Source organism: Girardinichthys multiradiatus, chromosome 12, assembly GCF_021462225.1.
Source record: "Girardinichthys multiradiatus isolate DD_20200921_A chromosome 12, DD_fGirMul_XY1, whole genome shotgun sequence".
Taxonomy (NCBI): Eukaryota; Metazoa; Chordata; class Actinopteri; order Cyprinodontiformes; family Goodeidae; genus Girardinichthys; species Girardinichthys multiradiatus.
Window position 1 is genome coordinate 34,203,070 of NC_061805.1, and position 22,988 is coordinate 34,226,057.

A 22,988-nucleotide genomic window follows, 5' to 3' on the forward strand; every position below is an offset into this window, starting at 1 on the left:
GAATCTCACCTTTTATTGTAAAACCAAAGTAAACTTCTCGTTATCTCTTCAAAGCCTGCTATAATAATACAATTTGGAACTTATCTGAGTTTTAAAGTCTGCAAAAAGGAGAAATTAACTTATAATTATGTGAAACTATTAGGGATGTAAAAATATCTGGCTCCATCTTTATTGTTGTATAGAAACTTTTAAAATATTTTTTACTTCAGTTTACAGTGCCTTGCAAAGGTAGTTACACTGAGCTATTTTGCAAATAAGAATGGGCTTAAATTTCAGTCTCTAGATGTGTAAAGCTGGTAGACGTACCCCAGGAGATCTGCCGCTGTAACTGCTGTGAAAGGTGGTTCTTCAACATATTGACTGAGGTGGCACGCCACATCTTTTCCTACTTTTATTTGCCAACCATGCAACATTTTTCTTCCACTTCATATCCATGCTAATCTTCATGCATACTTTAAAGTTTATGGTTGCAACGACATTTTTAAAAGTTCCCGGAGTTATGAATACTTTTACAAGTCACTGTGACAGAAGCTGACCCTGTCAAATAAAGGTATTTGTAAAAAATATGAACTTGCTTTGAATTGTTGAGAGCAGAAAGAGCGAAGCATTGAAGTCTGTCATGTTTGTCCCAAATCACCATGTGACACAATGGTGCATTTCTGTCCATACTGGCCATTCTTTCAAAATCTGTCTCTTTATTGGTTATTATTCAACACACCTCAGCTCAAGATGTGCTCTTGTCACCATTTCCATATTTGCTGTCTTCTCTGTTTAATATCGCAGTTTGGCGCTACATTGGAGCTTTCGGTGGATTTATTTTCCTGCTGATCCAGCTCAAGCTGCTGGTGGAGTTTGCACACAGATGGAACATAAACTGGTGAGATTGGCATGTCGGTCTTTTCTATTTTGTCTTAAAAAGTTACAGGCTCACAGTGTGGAGGCCATTTAAATGAAATTAGTGCTGCTTTTTATGTTTTACAAGAACCTAAAACATATGCTTTCCCTTTTGGGGGCAAGGGGTGGATTTAGTTTTAAAATAAAATTTGTGTTAAGAGAGAAAGACAGACAGCTTTGTGTTTTTATTCAGGGGTTTGAAGCTTGGCACCAGAGCGCTGTTCAGCAAAATCCCCTTGACAAGTTTCTCCTCTTAAGTACAAGGTAGATTGTCTCCGAGATGTGCAGAGGTTTCATACTTGATGCATTGAATTTGAACTTCTGCTTATGTACAGTAGATTTTGACTTTTCTACGTCCCACTCACAAATTTAAAGCTAAACTTTAAGACAAAGTAAAGTGGCAGCAGTGTGAAAGATCCTGCACAGCCACAAAACTTTCCTGTCTTGTTCTCAGGGTGAAGTTGTAACTCATTAGTTGTGACTCTCTCTCTCTCTTTCTGTGAATTTTCCTTTAGGTCAATTACTCCTGGGTTGTACTTTTGTATATTTTGCTTCTTGTTTTTTTTTTCCCTGTTAAATTATCTCCTTCCTCATTCAGTTTGTATCCCCTTGTTAATATTGTGTTATTTTTCTTTTCTGCTGTTTGCTCCCCCCCTCTTTCTGCCTGCAGGAGTTCAGGAGTGGAGTATAACCGTATGTGGTACGCAGCGTTGACCTTGGTCATCCTGATTCTGTTCAGCATCGCAGTGGGAGCTGTGATCTTTATGGGCGTGTACTACACTCACCCTGAGGCCTGTTTACTTAACAAGATCTTCCTGGGCATCAATAGCAGCCTTTGCTTTATTGTCTCCATGCTCGCCATCTCCCCCTACATACAGAAATGTAAGGACACAAACTTAGTGTCATTCATTGTGATCTAGTTCATCATAGAAATTAACCATGTATCTAAAAATAAGGAAACCAAAGTATTCTGATTCATTGAACTTGCTGCATTCACAATTTGGAAGTCTTTTGCACATTGAGAACCTGAAATGTGTGTGAAATAGTCAAATTGAATGAAGAGTGTCTGTGAACCTCAATTTATTAAGTCTTCCCACATTTTAAGTTTGATTTAGGTCTAAAAGTGTTTTGCATGTAGACCAGAAAGTTTGATGTTGGTCTTCTGTGACCAGAGCTCCTCCTTCAACATTTTCTGTGTCCACTGCATGGCTTCAGGCAAACATGACTTTTTCTGGCCAGATTTCTGGAATGCACAACTAACAGATGTTGACAGATTCTCCCACCTAAGCTCTGCATCTCTGCAGCTCCTCCAGAGTTACCAGGGGCTTCTTGGCTGCTTTTCTGATTATTGCTCTCCTTGCTCAGTCAGTTTAGATGGGCAGCCATATCTTGATAGGTTTGCAGTGTGTGCCTTTCCATTTGCAGATAACTGATTGAACAGCTTTGTATGTTGTTTTATAACCCAACTTTACTTTCAATTTCTCCACAACTTCCTCCCTGACCTCTGTGCTGTGCTCCTTGGTCTTCATGAACCTCTTTTGTTCACTAATGTTCTCTAACAAACCTCTGAGGCCTTCACCGAAAAGCTGGATTTATACTGAGGTTAAATTACACACGGGTGGACTCTATTTACCAATTAGGTGACTTCTAAAAGTTACATTGGATTTTATTTAGGGGTACCTAAGTAAAGGGGGGAAAATATAACGGAACATATTTCTGATTTTTGTTTGTAAAAGAAGAGCAAATCATCATTCTCCTTTTACCTTGCAATTATGTACTACTTGGTATTTGTCAATCACAGAAAATCCTAATAAAATACATTAATGTGGGGTGTGAGTACTTTTTTATAAAAAAATTTACATTCACCTTTTTTCTGTGCAGTGCAACCGAAATCCGGGCTTTTGCAGCCTGGGGTCATCAGCGTTTACGTCATGTACCTCACCTTCTCAGCTTTCTCCAGCAAACCAAAAGAAAGTAAGAACAGACACATTTGTACCAAACAGTAGCAAATCAGCAATGAATATTAACCTCAATCAGTTCAGTAAAACGTTAGCGCTTTACAAAAAGTTAAAGCAAGAATTTACTTGCAACTAATGCTTTTTTATGTTTAGAAATTGTATAAAATAGTTCATAAAAATATATATATTCCCTAATACATTTGCACATTGTTTCTTCTGCTAGTGATCACAGTAGATGGTGTAAACCAAACAGTCTGCGTGTTTCCCTTCGACTCGGGGTCAGAAAGCGACAAGAAGATCGTCACCTCTTTGGGAGCCGTGATCCTGTTTGCCTGCATCATTTACTCCTGGTAAGAGAGAACCATGTTTCATATTATCTGTCACAAACAAGCAGTTTTAAACATCACCTGAGTGGGTTTCACTAAATAACGTTTTCAGTTCAGAAATCTGACTCTTGTTGATTAATGTTTTTTACAAAACATTAATCCAAAACGGAAATTAGCATTGCGTTTAGTTTACAAGAACATTTTTAGTTTTCTCTGCATAGTGATTGGAAAAAGATTCAAATAAAAGTGATATGGGACAAGAAGTTGTCTTTTACAAATGGTCAGAGTAGTGCTGCTCAGACAGGGTCCTACAGGCAGGTTTAAAAAGACCTTAAAGAAATGGAGGGAAATTAGGAAAGCCCAGCATTTCTACAATCACAGACCTTTAGGAGGTAGACATCAAATTTGTGCTTAACGTAAGCCAGACTGCGTTCACTGTCCTTCTCTAACTGGTATAAAACTACTGTAGCTGTTTTTATTTTGAGGTCGATGCTTTGTATTTTCAGACATGTGGCAGCAATCCATGTAGACCATTTCCTAATTACAAAGTGTTTTTTTGTAAGCTCTGGTGGCCTTTATTGTTCCCATTTCTGTTTGAAAGTAAGCTGACAGGAAATGGGTGGAGATGGGGGGGAAGACATGCGGCGGGCGGTGAAAGCTACGTTTCTTGGTTCGGTTTCGTTTTACTGATATTTTGGACAGGTTGTTTTTACTGACGTAAAGTGCAAAACAAAGAAGAATCCCTCTTGTACGTGTTAAAAGACGAGGATTGGTTAAAACACATTTTATTTCATTACTGTCATACATGTTTAAACGAAGCTCTTTTTTGAATTATCTTAATGAAATGAACACACAAACCATCTCTACAGCTGTTATGCTTTTAAGTGCTCTGAATTCACACAGTTCAGACCTCATTTTAAAAAACCCAACTAAACCTTAGGAGCACTGAGGATGATGGAAAACGATAACGACACAAGCAGCTTAGTTTGTATTGGCCAGCTCTGACAAATCCCCATCCAGTTGGCTGTATCTGAGCAAAAAACTGGGAGAGACGAACTGTGGCAAAATGCCTTTGTTCACATGTGTTTCCCATCAACTGGAGGCATCCTGTCTCTTGTGGTCGCGCATGCTTCTAAAACTGCTAATTATCAGGAAAAAAACTGGATGATGGAATTATAACCTTTCTCTCCCTTTGATTTTGTTCCTTTTTCTCTCTTTCTACAGTTTAACATCGACCACTAAGCGCAGCTCTGCTGCACTCAGAGTCTATAGGAACAGTGAGCCAGAAACTGAGGTAAACACACTAATATTCAGACCTCACGGGGTGTGTGGCTAATTTAAAATACAGACTTATAAAACACAGTAGCAGAACGCCCCGCCGACTTTTGCAATGCTATCGTTTCAAACAGATGTGACAAATTGTACACGAGGTGTCTCTTTTGGTACATGTTTCATACATCTGCTCCCAGCTCAGCAGTGACCTGGTTGTTTTCTTTCCTCTGCAGAGAGCTCGCTGCTGTTTCTGCTTCGGAGACGACACAGGTGAGGAAAGCCTAATAATTTGTCCTTTAGTCGGTGTGCACACACACACTTGGACGTTTCTTTTTTGCTGTTATGCAGCCAGATTCAGGGTGGTGAGAAAGCATTGGTCAGCAAACACAGATGATGTCACTGTTACCAGGAGGTTAGTGTGACAAAGTAAAGTAGGATCTGAGTGAAGGAGAAGGATGTGTGGGATCACGCTGCCACCTGCTGGAATTGAGACGTATTACTTTAGAGATCTCATTAATTTTCTAGACTTCTTAAGGCTTTTTAAGGATTCTCATTGTTCATGCATGGTTTACTGTGTTTTTTTCAGAGGATTTTGACGAGGAGAAAACCACCTCGGGACAGAGCGTGGTGTACGATGAGCAAGAAGGAACCATCTATGGCTACTCCTACTTCCACTTTGTCTTCTTCCTGGGCTCTCTTTACGTTATGATGACTGTCACCAACTGGTTTCAGTAAGTAATAAGGATGAGCATAAGCACATTAAGCCCGTGTGAGATTTCCACAACAATGAATGGTGCTCCCTCCATGCCTGCAAGGTTCATCATCCCACACCTCAAGAACCTAATGCTGAATGGTGTTACATATGTTAGAGAGAAGGGGCCAAAGCGGCAGCATGAATGCCCCTGGGGCCCAGCTCCCCAACTGGCCCCTACTTGTCTGCAATATGTTAACCTCTGGAGGATTTGGAAATGTTAGCAACTCAGAATGTAGGTACAGATCAACATTTGTAATCAAACCCTACTGTTTTAGCAGTGCTAGCTGTGCTAATCATGCAAACTGCAAGTTAATCTTTAACTTCGTTTTGAAATAAAACAAAATTGTGCTTCTAATAGAAATGAACAATGACTGCTAATAGCAAGAAGGCTAGAAAAAAAAAGGATTGGCTATGCTGTTCCTGGATCTTCTTATTATAGCTCTCAATTTAAAGTAAGAGTCAGCAGGTCAAAGCTTTACAAAACTGGAGATCAAAGTTTCTGATCAGTGCACCTCAAAAAATACTCATTAAACCTAACTTGAAACATTCATCTAAATCCAAAGTAGTTTGTATTTTAAGGACAAATGTTGCAACCACCACTTTGTCCAGCCCTGATGTGTGAATAGCTTGTTCTGTTTTACTCTCAAGAAGGATACATTGTACAAAATACATTTTTGAAGACTTGAACCCTGGGATCGATACTATAAGTTTATAAGAAAAAACATTTCCTTTGTTGTTCTATAAATGTTGTTACATGTCTGCATTTCACATTTGCATAAAATATTTGTAGCTGCATGTAAAAATAAAAAAAATAAAGTATAAATCCTACAAATCTGAATCTAGAAAAATCTGGACCTCTGAACCAGTTGATGTGTTAGAACCCTGTGCTGGTTGAAATCTGAAATTCGTTCCTCTCTCGCAGTTATGACGACCATAAGATCGAGAAGCTGCTGGATGGGAGCTGGTCGGTGTTCTGGATTAAGATGGCATCCTGCTGGGTCTGCCTCTTCATCTACATGATGACCCTCATTGCTCCCATGATGTGTCCGAAGCGCTTCGAAGCTTAGGTCATCCATCGTTACCCCTGTGGCAGCCTGTGTTCCTCCAATGGATGTGGCTAAGGGACCACCAGAAACTTCCTCCCTCTTACCTTCAAATGCAACCCTACACTACCCTCAGCATTCAAAGTGAAGGTTTATGTGTTGCCTTTTTGATTTATTTGTTACAGTCTTTGTTTTACAATGTTAATCTGGTAATACCTTGATGGTCATTTTTTATTCTTTTAATACCACTGACTAGTCTTTGTATTCCTTACAGGTCTGAAGTTACAAAAACATTTTTGGAGTTAAGTTACATTGAAAAACCTTGAACCTTTCTAGATTTCCCGATTATAATGAAAGTGCATGTATTTGTTCTGTTTTTGGATTTTCATGTATTGTCCTTTTTTTTCAGCCAGATGCTTCAGTTCTGTGAAACCGAACTGTCAAGTTGTAGCAAAGTTTTATGTTTTGGGACAAATATAGCTGGAGAGACGTTACAGGAGATGTAATATTTATTAAATCATGAACAAAAAGGAGAACTGTGGTGTAAATTGAACAGGTTTGGCCTCTAATGTTTAAAAAACTAATTTCTCAGGCTTGTTTCAGCTCTGCGTGTTGGTGGTTTGTTATATATTGTCTTTTGTAGTTTTCTATGTAACAGAACAAGTTGTTATTAGACACCCACAGTTTCCACTTAGGTCACAAGGGTAAAGTTTTACTATCGCCAGTGCTCCCTTTGAGCCAAATCTTTCTTAAGGAAAATCCATCTCACCTGTATGTTTTCAGTCATCTTCATGCATGGCGGGAGGCTTTAAATCAAACTATAAAGTGCCACCTCTCTGGAAGAGCTCCACTGAATCCACATTGCATTTGCCAAAGGTAGCCGACAGAACGGCTCACATTGTTCGGTCCGTTACAAAAAAGGATAAAACTCTGAACGTTATGTATTTGCTGACTTGTTATTCACAGTTTTCTTTACAGTCAAAGGTGTTTTATGCCTCATCAAGATGGTGTTTAGAAAAAGCCAGCAGAGCTGATGTCAGAAGTGGTTTATTCAACACTGGATGTTGAATTTGCAGCTGAATTAAAGTGAGTTAAAGACATCAAACTGCAAAGCTGGTTGCTTGTGCTGGACAGTTTATTCAATCACTTGATTTCTCTAATCGCTCTCTGAACATCTTGCAGAAGCATAACTGCATTGTACATATTGGCTGAAATGTTAATTTTAAATTATGATTCGTATACTTGCAGACTTTTCCTTCTGATAGTCATTTGTTTCTGAAGTATTTTCTGCATTTTTAAAGATTAATGTGAATGTAGAAATTTAATGGTGCTTTCGAAGAGGAAAACACAATAAAGACAATAAAAGCCTCTGTAAAGGAAAGCATTTGACCGACAGTAATTTGACCAAAATGTTTGAAATACAAAGATTTAGGTGACATGAAGTTGACATTGTTTCAATAAAACATGCATAAAACACCAACTGATGTCTTTTTCTGCATACAGCTCAAGTGAAAAGTTTACATACACTCATCCTGGACACGAATGTCAGTAATTTAGGGCCTTTATTCATCATACAACAAACAACCGAATTACACTGGGTGCTCAAATTTGTATTTATTGAGGAGTCTAATCCACACAGGGTCAGGATAAAATGGAGTTAAAAAAGAGATAGCTGGGTGTCAGTTTTAAAAATTATGTATACGCAGACTCACCTCTTCTTTTGGGTAAGTTTCCCGTAGCAAGTTGCAGAGAAACCACATGCTTTTTGGCGCTTATGTCATATTTCTTGCTGGATATTTATTTGACCACTCTTCTCAGAATTGGTGGGGTTAATTTAAACTGGTTGAATACCCGGCTTTCAAGCATACGCCTCAATTTTTCAATAGGGTTGATATCAGGGATTTGGAAAGGCCATTCCACAAGCCTGATTGGTCCATTCCAATTCTAGTTTTAAGTATTGGGGATAATCTTCCACACCCAATTTTGCCCAAGTATCAACCATCTGACCCAAACTGCCACCTTCAGAAGAAGGGAAAATGGGAAGGATGTTCAGAAACAACTCAAGACACAACCAAAACTCAAGCTTGCTGGAAACTGCTGGAACAACACTATCTTTTGTTCACAGTAAAGTAAGTTTTACATTTTACATTGCCATAGACTGATCAAAATCAACACCTTCAGAGTCAACAAAACTTTCAGCGGCTCACGTGGACAAGCCTAATGCCTTCAGGAAAAACGTTTTATGGTTAGCCGAGACAAAAATTGAGTTTGCTGCCCTTGAAGGAGTCTAGATGGGGCTGTCAAACCTAAGAACACATTACCTACTTTGCAAATGTTGGGAGAAATAATGAATGCGTAGAGCTACCTCACAATTCGTCAACTTCTCGAATCAACAACTAGATGGAGCTCCAAAAAAGGATCCCGAAACATATCAAAACTGGTTTTGGAATGGATAAATCTGGCTATCCTTACTCTTCTGGACTGTTGCAGTAATTTTATGTAGTAATTTATAAGTTCAAAATCAGTTTTGATAAGAAGGGTGGTCAATGTCCAGCCAAAATTATGCCAGAAGCTGGATAATGGTTGCAAAATGCACAAGGCCAGGGTGTGGTTTGCTGAGCGACATCTAATCAAATACTATTGAGAGTGTATCTACATATTTTAGCTTGAAGGAATAATTTTGACATGAATGTAAGTAAATTATTCACCTAGCTTTCATCAATCCAGAGAGTAAAAGACATGATTTTATTATGCACAGTGTCCAAGATTTATTGTTTTTAGTTGGTCAGTAAAATGGTCAGTTAAAGCCTATTACTTTTTGTACAGCACTAATAAACTAAAGATAATATAATGCGTAGACATTGAAAGAAACTGCTGATTTATTTATTGAACTATTACAGGACATAATGCCCAATATTCAGCTCCTTTAAATGCAGTCATGGAAATGGTCTCTTTTCTTCTGACGCTTTCTTTTTTCTCTGACCTATGACCTTTTTTTTTGCTCCAGCAACATAGCTCAGTGTCTTCTTTCTTTATGGTAATGCCACCCTTCAGCACTCTGCCCCTTCAGTCCACTCTTTCTGGCTCTTCATAGTCAGCAGGAATGTTGTCTGGAGGAAAAAAGGGGAACAAATCTCAGCTTGCATTTGCATTTGCAGGAGTATTATTAGTTTGCAGCCACTCACCGTTGCAGCGGTACTTCAGATTGGACCAGATGATGTTTTCCTGAGAGAAGCAGAACACACCCAGTCGCCCACCTCTCATACTGGTGTCAATGATCACCCCTGTGTCCGCCACCAGTTTGGAACCCTCATAGAAGCGAGCTCTGGTTCACACATGAAATAACAACTAGTTAGTTCTGGTCAGAAATCTACATCCAGTCAAAACTGGGATTAATATGTTATTTGTTTTGAGTTAAATGATGCATTAGAACCAATTCTATTTTGAACTGCACTGATGATGCAACATACAACTTCCATTATTTATGAACACAAGAATTTGCTGCAATTATTATTATTTATTGTGGGATTTCTCTCAGTTAAATCTTACATACAGGCTCAAATAAAACATAAACCTAGGATGAAAAAGTAAGTTGCACTGTGACCTCAGTCACCACAAGCAAGCTAGTAACATAATTCTGGCTGGATATTTGACCAGTTTTCTTTGAAATTTTTAAACTGTTGGTTTCCCAGCATGGACTCAGCTTCGAAACATGGTCCATACATTTATTTACCAGGGTTGAGATCAGAACCATTTCAGTAGCTTAAAATGTTAGCCTCCCTTAACATTTCCAAAGCCAGTTTTGATGCATGTTTGGGATCATTGTTCTGTTGGAACATACAATCAAGTCTAAGTTTCACCCATCTTGCTGTTGATTTGAATTTGGACCTAGTTCTGCTCCTTTATTCTGCTATGCAAAGCTCCAGTTCCACTGGCAGCTAAAACGGCCCTCAGCATGACGGTACCACCACCATGCTTGACAGTTGGTTCAGTGCTCTTAGGTGTCACAGCTCAGTATTTGTCCCATCTGACCATTCAACTTTTCTCCTGAAGGTATTTGGTATGTCCTTGCAATAAATTTAAGTTATACTTGATGGTGTCAATTTTGGGGCATGGTCTTCCTTCTTGGTCGGCATCTCAGTGGGATGTGAAATTTGTCTCACTGTGGACAGGGACGCTTCCAGAGGGTTCCACATAATAGGTTTCTTGATGGTTCCTGGATGTTTCCTGATCAGTTCAACCATTTCTTTTTATATGGGGACACCAGTTTAGGTGAAGTGGTTGAAACTTGAACACAAGTGGGCTTTTTAACGGGGCAATGCATATCATTAAGCTTCTAGAATGACCTGGGCTTTAGAAAACGTGAGCTGAAGAGGGCCCATATATCCCTCGAGGATTACGCTTGACGCTTGTTCATGGCGACATGCTCTGGTAAAAGCTAGCTGAGTGTGTATATGAATTTAAGCCCGTACTTATAATGTGACCCTGTGTGGAGGGAAAATTTGATTAATAAATATTTGTGCACGCAGTTCCTGTTCTAAAAGTCCAAAGAATATAAAATTCACTTCAACAATGACTGCTGGTTAACTTTTCACTAAAACTGTATCCTGTACATTGGTTGGCCCATGTCTGCTTGTACCTGATGTATCCGACCTGTGGTCTGTGCTGGAGGAACCAGCGGTAGGAAACCTTGTCCTTCCAGCCAACGTTCCTGGGGTCCTTCCACAGAAGACGCACCTGGTCCGTTGTGTTTCCTGTGTGCCACAGGGAGTTCCTCATGTACTCACCAGGACCTGTCTTAGACTTCACCACCTGTTGATGAAGTGCCTTGTAGGATCAAGGAGGACACTGTCAAACAGATGGAAACGGATTTCAACCCCCACACAAACCTTCAGTTGTATTCCTGGCTCAGCGACAGCCCGGAAGGGCGCGGCCTGCCAGTAGGTCTGTTCAGTCTGTTTCCACATCACCACGTAGAAGGAGGACGAGTCCTGGTAGCCAAAAATGAAACCAGTGTAATCATCGTCCGTCACTGTGTTTACGTGGAAGGTTCCCTCAAAGTCAACTCCGCTGAAGGCTTTATAGCCTGGAGATGCACACAGAATACACACAACAGCACAGATCAGAGGCTTCCTGGAGGGAGATGAGAAATAGTTGGAGTTATTTTAAAACACAATAAAAAGATACTCATGTATTTACCAACAGCAAGACCGGGATCAGAGTTCATGGTCTGTACTATCTCCATACCCTGGAAGAGGAAACATGTTTAACATTATTACTGTGAAACATTTGAACTTTGACACTATAATTTAACAGAAGGTTCCTGAGTAAAGACATTCTGGGAGAAAACCCACTGCATAACAAAAGGGCTTAAAAGTCTGGAGGAAGAAAGGTAAGGTGAGCAGACCTGGTTGAGTACCACCCAGTTGGGGTCTATCTGGGATTCTCCCTCTGGGTCCAGCACTACAGTCTGGTAGGCTCTGAAGTCGGTCAACGTGACCTCAGCGTTCTCTGGGCAGTGGTCGATGATGTCAATCACGTTGTCCCTATCAAAGTCTCCCTCACATGCATCTCCAACTTTGTCCACTGAAATCCATCAGAAGAGCTTGGTCATTGAACTACAAGAGTCAGAAGCTTACAAACACTCACCATGGGCATGAGTGTTGTTTTAATTTTTGGCTATATTGAGCAGGAATGATTTTACACCATATGACTTCCAGTTTTCATTTATTGTAGATTTTATTTATCCAAATGTTATAATCAGATTCCAGTGCGCACACCCACCAACAGTACAATCCTTTAGCAAGTTGCAGAGAAACTCCATGGTTATTGTAGCAAGTCATGGTGATGCTTTCCATTCTAAGACCTTGTTACCAAGTGTCAAGCATGGTGACAGCAGTATGCAATGGGTCTGTTTACTGGTGCATTGCAAAACTTGGATAGAACAGAAGGAGAACCTCTACGTTCTTCAACTTCACCTCTGATCAACAGATAGATGGGTAAAACTTAATATGATCTTTCAACCGAACAAAGATCCCAGACTAACATCAAAAATGGTTCTGGATTGGATAAAGAGGAGCAGTTCTAATTTGTGTTTGGGATCATTGTCCTGTTGGCACACCCAGTTGTGCCCAAGTTTCCATTGGCCCAAAGTGTCAAGCCCAGATGAAACAAAATAGGTTAGAATGATCAGAAACAACCTAGGAACCAACAAGGCTCAAGCTTCTCATGAACAGGAAACTGCTTTAACACCAATGTGACTCTCCGAAGTGAAGCAAGTTTTACGTTGACATGGTATGCAAAACCAGAAAGAAACCAATGCTCCAAAAATCAAATCTTACTGAAATTTGCAGCTGTCCACATGAACAAGACAAATAGCTGTTGAAGAAACGTTTTATGCTCAGATGAGGCAAACAATGAAACGTTTGGGCCATCATGCCAAAATGTATCCTTGTAGAAATCACAATGAGGCGTTCAAACCTAAGGACACTACTGTGTCTGTGGCTCTGGGATGGATAATTCAGGCTAACATTAGGCCAATGCAATGGCTCCAACCTCATCCCTAGTTAATCTGTGGATTATGTTTCCAACCTAAGTCTGTCCTAGGAAAACAAACTAATTTAACATAGGCTCTAGAAGCTTTTAATTGCTACAAAAAGCATGTGGTTTCTCTGCATCTTACTAAATATGTATCATGTTGATCCTGAGTGAATTAAAAAGTCCACAATATATTCAAACTTGAGGTTGTATGTTGAATAATTATTGAGTGTATGCAAACCTCTGACCTAAACTGTACAAAATTAAAGACATAAACACAAACTGTCTGAGTCCCTTTGGTCTGGGTTGGGAACCAGTCTGCAGTTATCATCTCCATCTGGTATGCCGTCATTATCGTCGTCATCGTCACATTCATCTCCCTGCAAGAAAAATACTGTAGATTGGTTCTCTCTACAATAGTGAGATGAATCAGCAAAACATGTGTTAATTAAATATAAGGAATGAGATGGAACCATTCCATCCTTGTCCGTGTCCAGCTGAGACGAGTTGATGACAGTGGGACAGTTGTCCTTCGTGTTCTGGTGACCGTCACCATCACTGACAAAGAAAAAGAAGACATGATACAGGTAGAAGAAAGAAGGAAACACGTTCAAAGCGAACATCCAATGATACAGGTTGTACCTGTCTATGTTGTCATCACAGGTATCTCCTACAAGGTCGTCGTCTGAGTCCGACTTCAGGTCAGCAACACAAACACTTTTAGACGATGGTGAAACAGAAGATACATCTCTTTGTAGTGGTGTTTTTTTGTTACCTGATTAGGGTTGGCAACATCAGGACAGCTGTCACATGCATCCCCTACACCGTCATTGTCCCTGTCTCTCTGGTCTGGGTTGGGGTCTCGCTGGCAGTTATCAAGAAGATTTTTTAAGCCTGGAAACATAATTGAAAACACAGCAATTGTTTGGTTAGAGCCTACTGTGTAGCCAGATTACATCACCAGATGGCAGCGTTTGTTTAAAATTGAAGGTGAAATAGTTTCCAGTGGCCTTCAGCTCCTGGCGAAGACTCGCCATGGAAAAAATGATCTAAATGACGAGACAGACATGAGCAAGTTCTCAGCAATTTGACCACAGAGCTGAAAACATATCCAAATGACGAGGGAGTACTGCCAAGCCCAACACCAAACAAAGGGTAAACATGCAACACTGAAAGGGGAACACACGGGCAAGAATTTTCCACAAGAGCAAATCAGAGGTCCTACCAAATGCCAATTAACTAACATATCTGGGAAACGTTTCAGGGAAAAATATTTAAGAGTTGGAGTTTTTTTTTAATATTTGACACTGCTCTGTTTCTGTCCTTAAACCCAGGGATCTAACAGGTGGAAGCTGTGAACTCAAATAGACACACACACAAAAAGTATGTTTTTACAGAAAAAGGTCTGTAAGATCAGTAAAGGCAATAAAAATGTTCCCGTCTGCATCCTCCTAACAGGACGGTTCTTGTGTCCAGACGGGCTGCACTCTGGATAACCCTCTCTGACTGGTAATGCCTTTATCAGGTGACTGGTTTCACGCTCGGTTCCTCGTTTTTATTGTGTCTAATTTAGGCTTTAAAACCAGGGATGTGACCATGTACATAATGAACTTCCTTTCCGATCTGATTTACAGCAATCAAACAGTGATTATTAACACTCTAACCATCTCCGTCCATGTCATCATCACATTCATCTCCCAGCCCGTCCTGGTCCGTGTCCCTCTGTGAGGGATTTACGATTGTTCTGCAGTTGTCACAGGCATCGCCATGGATATCTTTATCACTGTTCTTCTGGTCAACATTTGGGACCAGCCAGCAGTTATCCTGGAAAAAACACGTGAGGTTTTATCAAGACATGAGCTATACACAGCTTCTTGCAAAGATAACTCATACTTTTTCAACCTTTGCACATTTTCTCACAGGGCAAGGAAGAGACCCACAGGTCAAACAACTATACATGCACATATTTACGTGGTAATGCATTTATCAAATTACTGGTTTCACCATAACTTCTCATTTTATTATATCTAACTTAGGCACTAAAACCAGGGAAAGCCCATTTCCATTTACACTCCTAAGGGCAATTTAGAATGACTGACTACGCTAACACGCATATTTTTGGACTGTGAGAATAGGCTGGAGTACCTTAAGAGAACCGAGACATGCACACAGAAAACATGCAAACTCACTGCAGAAAGACCCCAGGCTGGGGTGGATAAAACTGCACCACCTTGCAGTCCACCACAGACTTCAAAGTATTTTATTTGTTATTGTATGTGATAGATGTGGAATTGTGAAAGGGTAGACCTAAAAGGCCCGTGGTAACCCAGGTGAAGCCGCAGGTGGGATAATCTGTTGACATGACCACTGTTACTTATGCACTCCACAAATCTGGGCTTCATGGAAGAAAGTGTCGGGATCTGGGTTGTGTGTGTGTGTGTGTGTTTGTATTGTGCTTGCAACATTGTCTCAGTGTTTCAGATGGTGCTGGAGTTCTCAGGTGTGCTGGGGGACAGGTGCGACTTATTCTGCTGATTGCTTGGAGGAGTACTTAAGCAGGAGGCTGCCGGCACTTCAACTCCCGCGTTTTTGCCTTCTGTAGTAACAAGCTCTGCCAATGCTAAGCCTATGCCTTGTCTTTTGATCTGGACTTTGTTTATGTCCCTTTGCAGACTAAGAATCTGAACTTTGGATTTATATCACTGAACACTGACTTCGTGTCCAGGAGTTTTCTGGATGACCAAGATTATCTACGTTCTGAGGACTTCGTTTCCTAACTATTGTTCCCGTCTGGATTACCGACCAAGGTGGCAGTTTCCTGCTTCCACCATCTGCAGGACCTAAGCATAAGCGTACCCTGTCCACCCTCCAACGCAAGTATCTACACAAACGAACTAACTCAATTGTCTCCAAGCTCACCCAAGAAGCATCTAAAGAAATCAACAGAACAAACTCTGCTACGACAACCTGGATCCCGAATCCCTCTACCCCTGGCGACCTGACCGCACCTACTTAGTAAGCCATTCACTTCTCTATCTGAAATTCTTGTTGTTCGCTCAGTTACGTTTGTTCCCTGTTTTCACCAGTTCTCTTCCCCTTACAGTTGGAGATTCGCCCGTTTACATTCCTGATTATTTTGTGGCACAAGAAAATATAATTTCACTCATTTTATTTTCTCCGGACTGTTCTTCTGTATGTGGGTCAGAGCTATTACGAAAATAATGACCAAAAGGAAAAAAAGATTTTGTTGAAATAAATACATTAGAAATCCTGTTGCAGTTTTACCAGAAGTCATGTAGGAAACACATCAAACTTGTAAAAGAAGAACATCTGGTCAGAAGAGACAAAACATTTCAACATTTAAAATACTATGTGTGGAGGAAAGCAAACACTGCACATCACCGAAAACATACCATGCCCCTTAGTGAAACATGGTGCTGAGAGCACCATATTATGGCAATGGTTTTCTGCAGCAGGAACAGGAAAGCTGGTCCAGTAAAGAGTCCCAGTAAAACACACTCAGGTTTGTGGTTGTAACTTCACAAAATGTGAAAATTCAAGGGTTAAAAATACTTCTGAAAGGCAGTGAATCTACTGATGACAAGTTAAGTCACCTACATCTATGTTAATGATGCCATCATTGTCTGCGTCATCATCACAGGCGTCACCGGACCCATCCCTGTCTGCATCTTCTTGGCCAGAGTTGGGCACAAACACACAGTTGTCCTGGAAAACACAGACAATTGTTCTTAATGCAAGCTAGAATCAAAAGTGATGGAGGGACGAAGATGTAGGCACAAAGTACCTGGTTACAGTTGTTGCCTCTGCACTGAAGACTATTGTCTGGATATGCGTCAATATCTGTGTCTTTCCCACATACATAACCGTTGCCAGCCCAACCAATGCCACACTAACAACAAAAGATGAGAAGTAGTTTATCACAGTGATAAACACATTCTTATATCAATGCATATTGGGAATACGTACCACACAGCTAATGCTCCCATCTCTCTCCACAATGCATTCCCCATTTATGTCACAAGGGTTTGGCTGCCCATTGGGGCACAGGCTGGAGCCATGACAGCCCGCCAGCTGGTCACCAGTGAAACCAGCCCTACACTCTCCACATTTAAAGGAGCCCTGATGAGGATGACACAGTCAGAGACAATTGCCCCCATCTTTAAAACATGTGCACTGTGCGCAAAGCTGTCTTACAATAGTGTTGTAGCATTGTGAGTTGGGGGTGCAGCCGCCATTCTCAGGTGGGCCCAGACACTCATCTAAGTCTTCACACACCTGGGAGAGGAGGAAACGTCAAAAGCAAAACAATAGGAAGGGTGTTTTAGTTCATTCCAGAATGAAAATGAACTGAAATAAACAGATATGGGGCTCAGCTGTACCTGTTTGTGAGATTTGGCATAAGAAACTCCGACACCATTTATCTCTGGTCCCGTGTACCCCAGAGGACATTTCTCACAGCGAAAACCAGGAGCAGTGTTCACACACCGAACACCAGAAAAGCACGGATTGAAGCTGCACTAAAATAGAGAAGAAAGACTGTGAAAGCTGACCGCTGCTATGCACTTAAGAAAAAGGATAATCCTTACCTCATCTACATCATCACATTGAACCCCATCTCCTGTGTATCCATCAGGACAGGGGGCACACTGGAAGCCCCCTGACTGTGAGGGGATGCACATGTTCTGTCGGAAACAGGTCCCTAGTGGGCACTGAGTCAGATGGGAAGGCAGCCTGGGACTTGGAGCTGGAACGGGGTTGGTGGGACTACCCCCGAGTCCTTTGGGTGCATGGATACAAACAGAAAGATCAAAATGTCTCTTTGGGTCAAGAGCTTTAACACTTTAAATAAGTACGTTTTTATTTACTACTTACCACAAGCCAGACACTCTGCAATGGTGTTCCTCAGAAAGTTTGTTTCCTTAATCTACATCACAGCATTAAAAATTGTGAATATTATCTTTCAGCTATTATAGAAAATTGTGAACGTTATCTTAAAAAGCAGATTCTCTTTCTAAAAGAAAGTTGAATGTTTCTGCCTCACTGTTTGCTTTTCAAAAAAGAAAAAAATAGGCCTCTGCATCACATCACCCCCAGAGAAACTTAATAATGGATTTTCCCCCAGATGATAAATTAGCCCAAATTAAAGGAAGGTTTTCTTCAAAACTCTTCTGTCAGTTTATACTACTGCAATAAAGGATGAAATTATTCTAAGACTTTTAGACATCTTTACTGGGTTAGCTAATAAATAGATTAGTATATAGTCTTTTAAAGTAAGTAAAGGTCCAGCAGAATACTGAGTTTGAACTTGATGAAATATCTGGTGGGTCGCTTCAGGATAATTTAGGTATTTCTCAAGTTATTAAAGACCAGCCGAGTAGTAAGTCTGGGAGGAGAGCCATTAAAAGAGAAAACACGATTATGCATAAATTAATATTATGAGATTTTTTTATTTATCACTTAATAACAAAAAGAAGCCTCTGGGGTGCCAAAAGTGCAACAATGTAATATATTAATAATTATTCATGTACATCATAATACAACAGGATTTTGTTTACTTATTAACATTTCATAAATAAACAAAATTGTTCCAAATCATTCAAATGAATTAATTAAAATATGAAGCAATTAACATTTAAAATAATATAATATAATATTAATTTTATTATATAAGTAAATAAGGTTCCTGCGTGGCTGCACACCATGCATAAATGAAAACTGTGGCCATCTTTTATTGTGGCTCTTTAAATAGGCCCTAACATCAGGTTAGCTGTGTTACCTGTGTGAGCTTATAAATTCATAAAATTATGAATCTACAGCTCATGAACATGACATAATTAAATAGTACAATAATTATATATGATTTGTATAAATGAAATTCTAACTTACATCAATCACTGTTCATTATTTATATAATTAATGAATTACTACTTAATGATATATTTCTTTGAATATATTTTTATTAGTTTCTCTGAATTGGATATCCACAGCAACTAATTTGAAAAGAAATCCTCTGAACCAGAAAACGTCAAACCTTCAGCTGCCTCCAGTATGTTTATTTGAAATTTACTCTCCATTATTGTCGTTTCATTTTATTATAGCACAGTTCTGCCAGTGTTCTACCTTCCCATTCATCCAGAAGCTACAGTGGGATACAGATAGTGAACTAACCTGCTTGTGGAGCAGCTCCCTCATCTCAGACAACATGCTCTTCAGCTCCTGCATGGTGGTCTGATCTTGCACCACCCTGCCTCCCTGGAAACCTGAGCAAAATTTATAAATCAGCTTTAAATAGCCCCAAAAAAGGCAGATGCACCTAATTTGGGGCAACACGAGCTTGTGTGTATGTCTACACACCAAGCAGGTGCAGAGACTCAGCTCGTTCCATGGTACAGTCCTGCAGGGTGGCTACGTTGTCGATGGTATCCTCAATAACCAGCTTCAAGTCTGTCAGTTCATCCTAATAGAGAAATAAAACAAGGAGGATTAAAGCCTGAAGAATGGCCCAGACTATATTCTTATCACAGATTTCTCATCCACCTGTCCACTTGACTGCAGGGTCCTCAGTGCCACCGTGTTGGGCCCAGCTGGGAGTGACCCAAATGCAGCCGGCAGGTCATTCAGAGTATGAGCCAGCCTGCAATCAACGTAGAGGTTGAGGCGAGGTGGGCCGTGCTGGAGGCCGCTGGCGTGCAGCATGACATGGTGCTCCCGTCCATCTGCCAAGGAGGCGTGGTTGAAACTGGTGGTCCCAAACCTGCCGTCAGTCTTCTGGTAACGAAGTGTCACTGAAAATGGAAAGAGGCGATATCAAAACCAGCAGTGATTCACAGAATAATGTAAAATTGACAACACAAACTCACCTTTGCTCAGTTTGGCTTGCACAGTCAGCTCCAAGTACTTAGTGTTGTCTTTGGGGTTGATCACACTGAAGAGAGAGGTGGGGGCCCGGTTTTGGAGCCGGAAGGATGAGAGAAGGAATGCCTCATCCCTGCCTTTGTTCTTCAGGCTTCCTTGGAGCAAGTCTGGCAGGCAGTCTGGAGACACCAGCAGGTCATAGACTAACACAGGAGAGAGCTGTTAGAGGAGTGTTTTGTGCTGCTGTAGATGTATTAAAAGCGCATAAAATAACAGTAAAACTGTGTGTTAAAAAGAGCAAAGAGTCTATTACCACTTTTTCCCTTTTTTAATCTTGCAACAACCAAAAATGTCAATTTACTCAACTTATCAGGATTAAAGAAAATGAAACATGTTTTAAAAATATTTTTACAAACTAAATTTTTAAAAGTGTGGCATGCACCTTAAGTCAATACTTTGTGGAACCATCATTTGCTGCAGTAACACCCACAGGTCTTTAAGGGGGTGTCCATGTTAGCTTTCCACACTAAGACTGAATTTCTTTCCTACCGCTCTTTGCAAAATAGCTCCAGTTCAGTCAGACTGAATGGAGAGCATCAGTGAACATCAATTGTTCTAGTCTTGCCACAGATTCTTGGTAAGATTTGGGTCTGAACTTTGACTAGACCATTCCAACACATGATTATGTTTTAATGTAAACCATTGCATTGTAGCTCTGGTTGTACTTAGTCGTCCTGCTGGAATGTGAACCTCCACCAGTCTCAAGTATGCAGTTGACCAACTTAAAGTGCTCCATCTGGTAGACTTTAAGTGGTTTTGTATCCTGGTTTAGTCCAATTATTACTCCTGAGTCACCGTGCCGCGGCTCTTTACTATGTGTGACAGAACCCTTTGTGATGTGTGTGCACATATGTATGTTTTTGTTTGTGCAAATTAACTTTCATGTTAGCATCCCGCTGTGTTTTTATAGAGCTCCAGTAAACTGTGTCCACTGGAACAAACCCGTTTGCTCCGCACCCACATGCACAAACACACATAAGATGGATTTAAAGAATTACACAAAGTGACAGGAAGCTTCCTGGAATAAGCTGCGTACTGACTATGGAGAAGATTAGGTCTCAAATGTACTTCTCAGATGGTTGAAGGTGCTTTTTTTTTTCTCGTTTAGGTCAGTTTGTCATTGGATTGGCAACATCAAACCCTAAGGTTCTAAGAAAATTCTGATAAATTGAATTACACTCTACTGCATTTGCATTTATATTTTTCATCCTGTTGAAGTATAAAGTGTTTCACATCTACGGACAGCCAGAACATTTGGTAAATATGTTTTCCATAAGATCATGTATGGTGAAGAGGCAGTACTTACCAATACCCTGAGCTGCGACGGTGAGCAGCAGCTGCTGCAGCAACAGCAGCCACAGGGCTGCCGCTTTAAAACCTACCGCAGTCATCAAGCACACACTCCAAGAAAAGATTTCATTAAATTCCTGTAGACTGATAAAGTTGAACAGAAAAACCTCAGGATGATGTCAATGAGGGGAAATCTCAGCAGAGGTGAGGTGTTTTTTGTCTGCAGGCACAGCTTTTAAAGTAAAGGGGAGTGTCTTTGCTCACTAGTGGCACGGTAAGTGAGTTCTGGTGTTTGGTTATAATTTGGGGGAGTTGCTTCTTTGTACTGTCTGTTATACACAGCATGGTCAGAATGTAATCACCATCCCCATATTCAGTGTAAACATATGAAAACAAAAACAAGGCACTGGAGGTAACGTTTCCATCACACGGGTAATAAAGAGTCAAGATAAACATGTTATTTATTGAGTTTAGTGTTTCTTGTGTTTTGGGATTTGAGATGAAATATTTGAAAAGTTTTGCCTTGTCTCCAAAATGGATCTGATCCCCTTGGGTAAAATTTGAATCAGGATACACTATAAGGCCCCCTTCACACTAAAAAAGACTGCCCTACTGTTTCCAGGATATCCAAGAATGTTCAAATGTTCCCAGCAAAAATGGAAAACCCCATTTCAGTGTTTCTCCCTCCTGCTTTGTTGCTCACCTATTTACCTTACAACACGCTGTGGATGTCCTTTCTATATGTGAGGTTTCTGCAGCTTCTGATGTGTATAAATCTAGAGCAGATGTTTTCAGTCTTCTTTGCAGGTAATCTCCTTTAAACACCACTGCAGCCCTTTTTTCCTCTAATCTAGTCCAGGCTTGCAGGAAAAGAAGGACAAACAGGGTGAGACTTGAGGGGGTTTTCAGTGGAAACATCGAACGACAGAAATCTGGTTCAAACCTTCTCTGCTGACCTCAAGTATATTTTAACAGCTGCCTGACTTAAGTCAGAGAGAAACATCTACCATCCCTCAGAGCGTTTCCATCAACCATCCGGCTGATTCTGGCTGCCTGGACTCTGACAAAACACCTGGCAACCTACAGCATTATATCAGCATTGGGCAAAACAGTGGATTGCAAAATATTCATATAAAATCCAAATCAAATATATATTGGGATTTTATATTATAGACCAACACAGAGTAGTGCATCATTACTGAAGTGGAAGGAGAAGCATACATGGTTTTTAATGTACATTTTTACAAATAAGACTCTGAAAAGTGTGGCGTGCTTTTGCTTTCAGAAGCACAACACTCATAATAACAATAATATAATCTCAGTATTGATCCAGCTGTTCTGTGAAGGCCTCACAGGTTTATTTAAGAAACTTGGAGAACAACCAGCATCATGAAGACCAACGATCGGTAGATAGCTAGGTCAAGGATAAAGTTGTGGAGACGTTTAAAGCAGAGTTAATTAATACAGTTTGGAGCATCTCACAGAGGGTATGAGACAACTGCAAACCTACACTGAAAAATACATCACAAATACAACTTAAAGGACAGAACACAAGTAAGAACCATGACTCGCAAAACAAAAGAGAGAACAAAATAAAGAAAAGCATGTGTGACAAAATCAAAACCTCATCAAGAGTCCTAAGGATCATGACAAGAAGAAAGCTATGATTGAAATAAAAAGCCATGTAAGTCCAATTTGCCACAAGCCATGTAGATGAACACGGCAAACGTGTGAAAGAAAGTGCTGTGGTCAGATGAAAAACAGTAAACGTTTTGGCTGATGTAATCTGTGGTGGAAAACAAACATTACATCAGTCTAAACACACCATCCCCGCAGTGAAACATGGGGATGGCAGCATCATGCTGTGGGGGTGCTTTTTCTCAGCAGAGACAGAGAAGCCGGTTCAGAGCAGATGGGAAGATGGTTGGAGCGAAATACAAATCAGTCCTGAAAGAATTAGGGGCTACAGGAAACTTGA

General features: G+C 40.4%; 2 protein-coding genes across 3 annotated transcripts in view; one reads left to right on the forward strand and one right to left on the reverse strand.

Annotated features, from left to right (window-relative positions):
• serinc5 (serine incorporator 5) overlaps positions 1–7,727 on the forward strand; it is a 28,202-nt gene extending 20,475 nt beyond the window's left edge. For both annotated transcript variants that reach the window (XM_047380427.1, XM_047380426.1), the window contains exons 5-12: positions 784–877; positions 1,565–1,776; positions 2,776–2,868; positions 3,076–3,202; positions 4,403–4,472; positions 4,684–4,720; positions 5,037–5,181; positions 6,127–7,727. In XM_047380427.1, the coding sequence (XP_047236383.1) occupies positions 784–877; positions 1,565–1,776; positions 2,776–2,868; positions 3,076–3,202; positions 4,403–4,472; positions 4,684–4,720; positions 5,037–5,181; positions 6,127–6,271 (923 nt within the window). In that variant the 3' untranslated portion in view covers positions 6,272–7,727. The remainder of the gene's footprint in view (positions 1–783; positions 878–1,564; positions 1,777–2,775; positions 2,869–3,075; positions 3,203–4,402; positions 4,473–4,683; positions 4,721–5,036; positions 5,182–6,126) is intronic.
• A 1,263-nt stretch (positions 7,728–8,990) lies between these two features.
• On the reverse strand, positions 8,991–21,242 carry thbs4a (thrombospondin 4a). Its single transcript, XM_047380425.1, has 23 exons — positions 21,027–21,242; positions 19,666–19,863; positions 19,343–19,590; positions 19,160–19,262; positions 18,974–19,065; positions 17,678–17,729; positions 17,392–17,582; positions 17,185–17,322; positions 17,000–17,080; positions 16,772–16,924; positions 16,590–16,694; positions 16,403–16,510; positions 14,449–14,608; positions 13,560–13,678; positions 13,427–13,479; positions 13,258–13,342; positions 13,068–13,164; positions 11,655–11,833; positions 11,447–11,495; positions 11,137–11,333; positions 10,887–11,059; positions 9,433–9,572; positions 8,991–9,357 (listed from the first exon to the last, which is right to left on the reverse strand). Exons 1-23 carry the CDS (start codon positions 21,109–21,111, stop codon positions 9,314–9,316), a joined length of 2,850 nt encoding a protein of 949 aa, XP_047236381.1. The 5' UTR covers positions 21,112–21,242; the 3' UTR covers positions 8,991–9,313.
• Between the last annotated feature and the right edge of the window lie 1,746 nt (positions 21,243–22,988).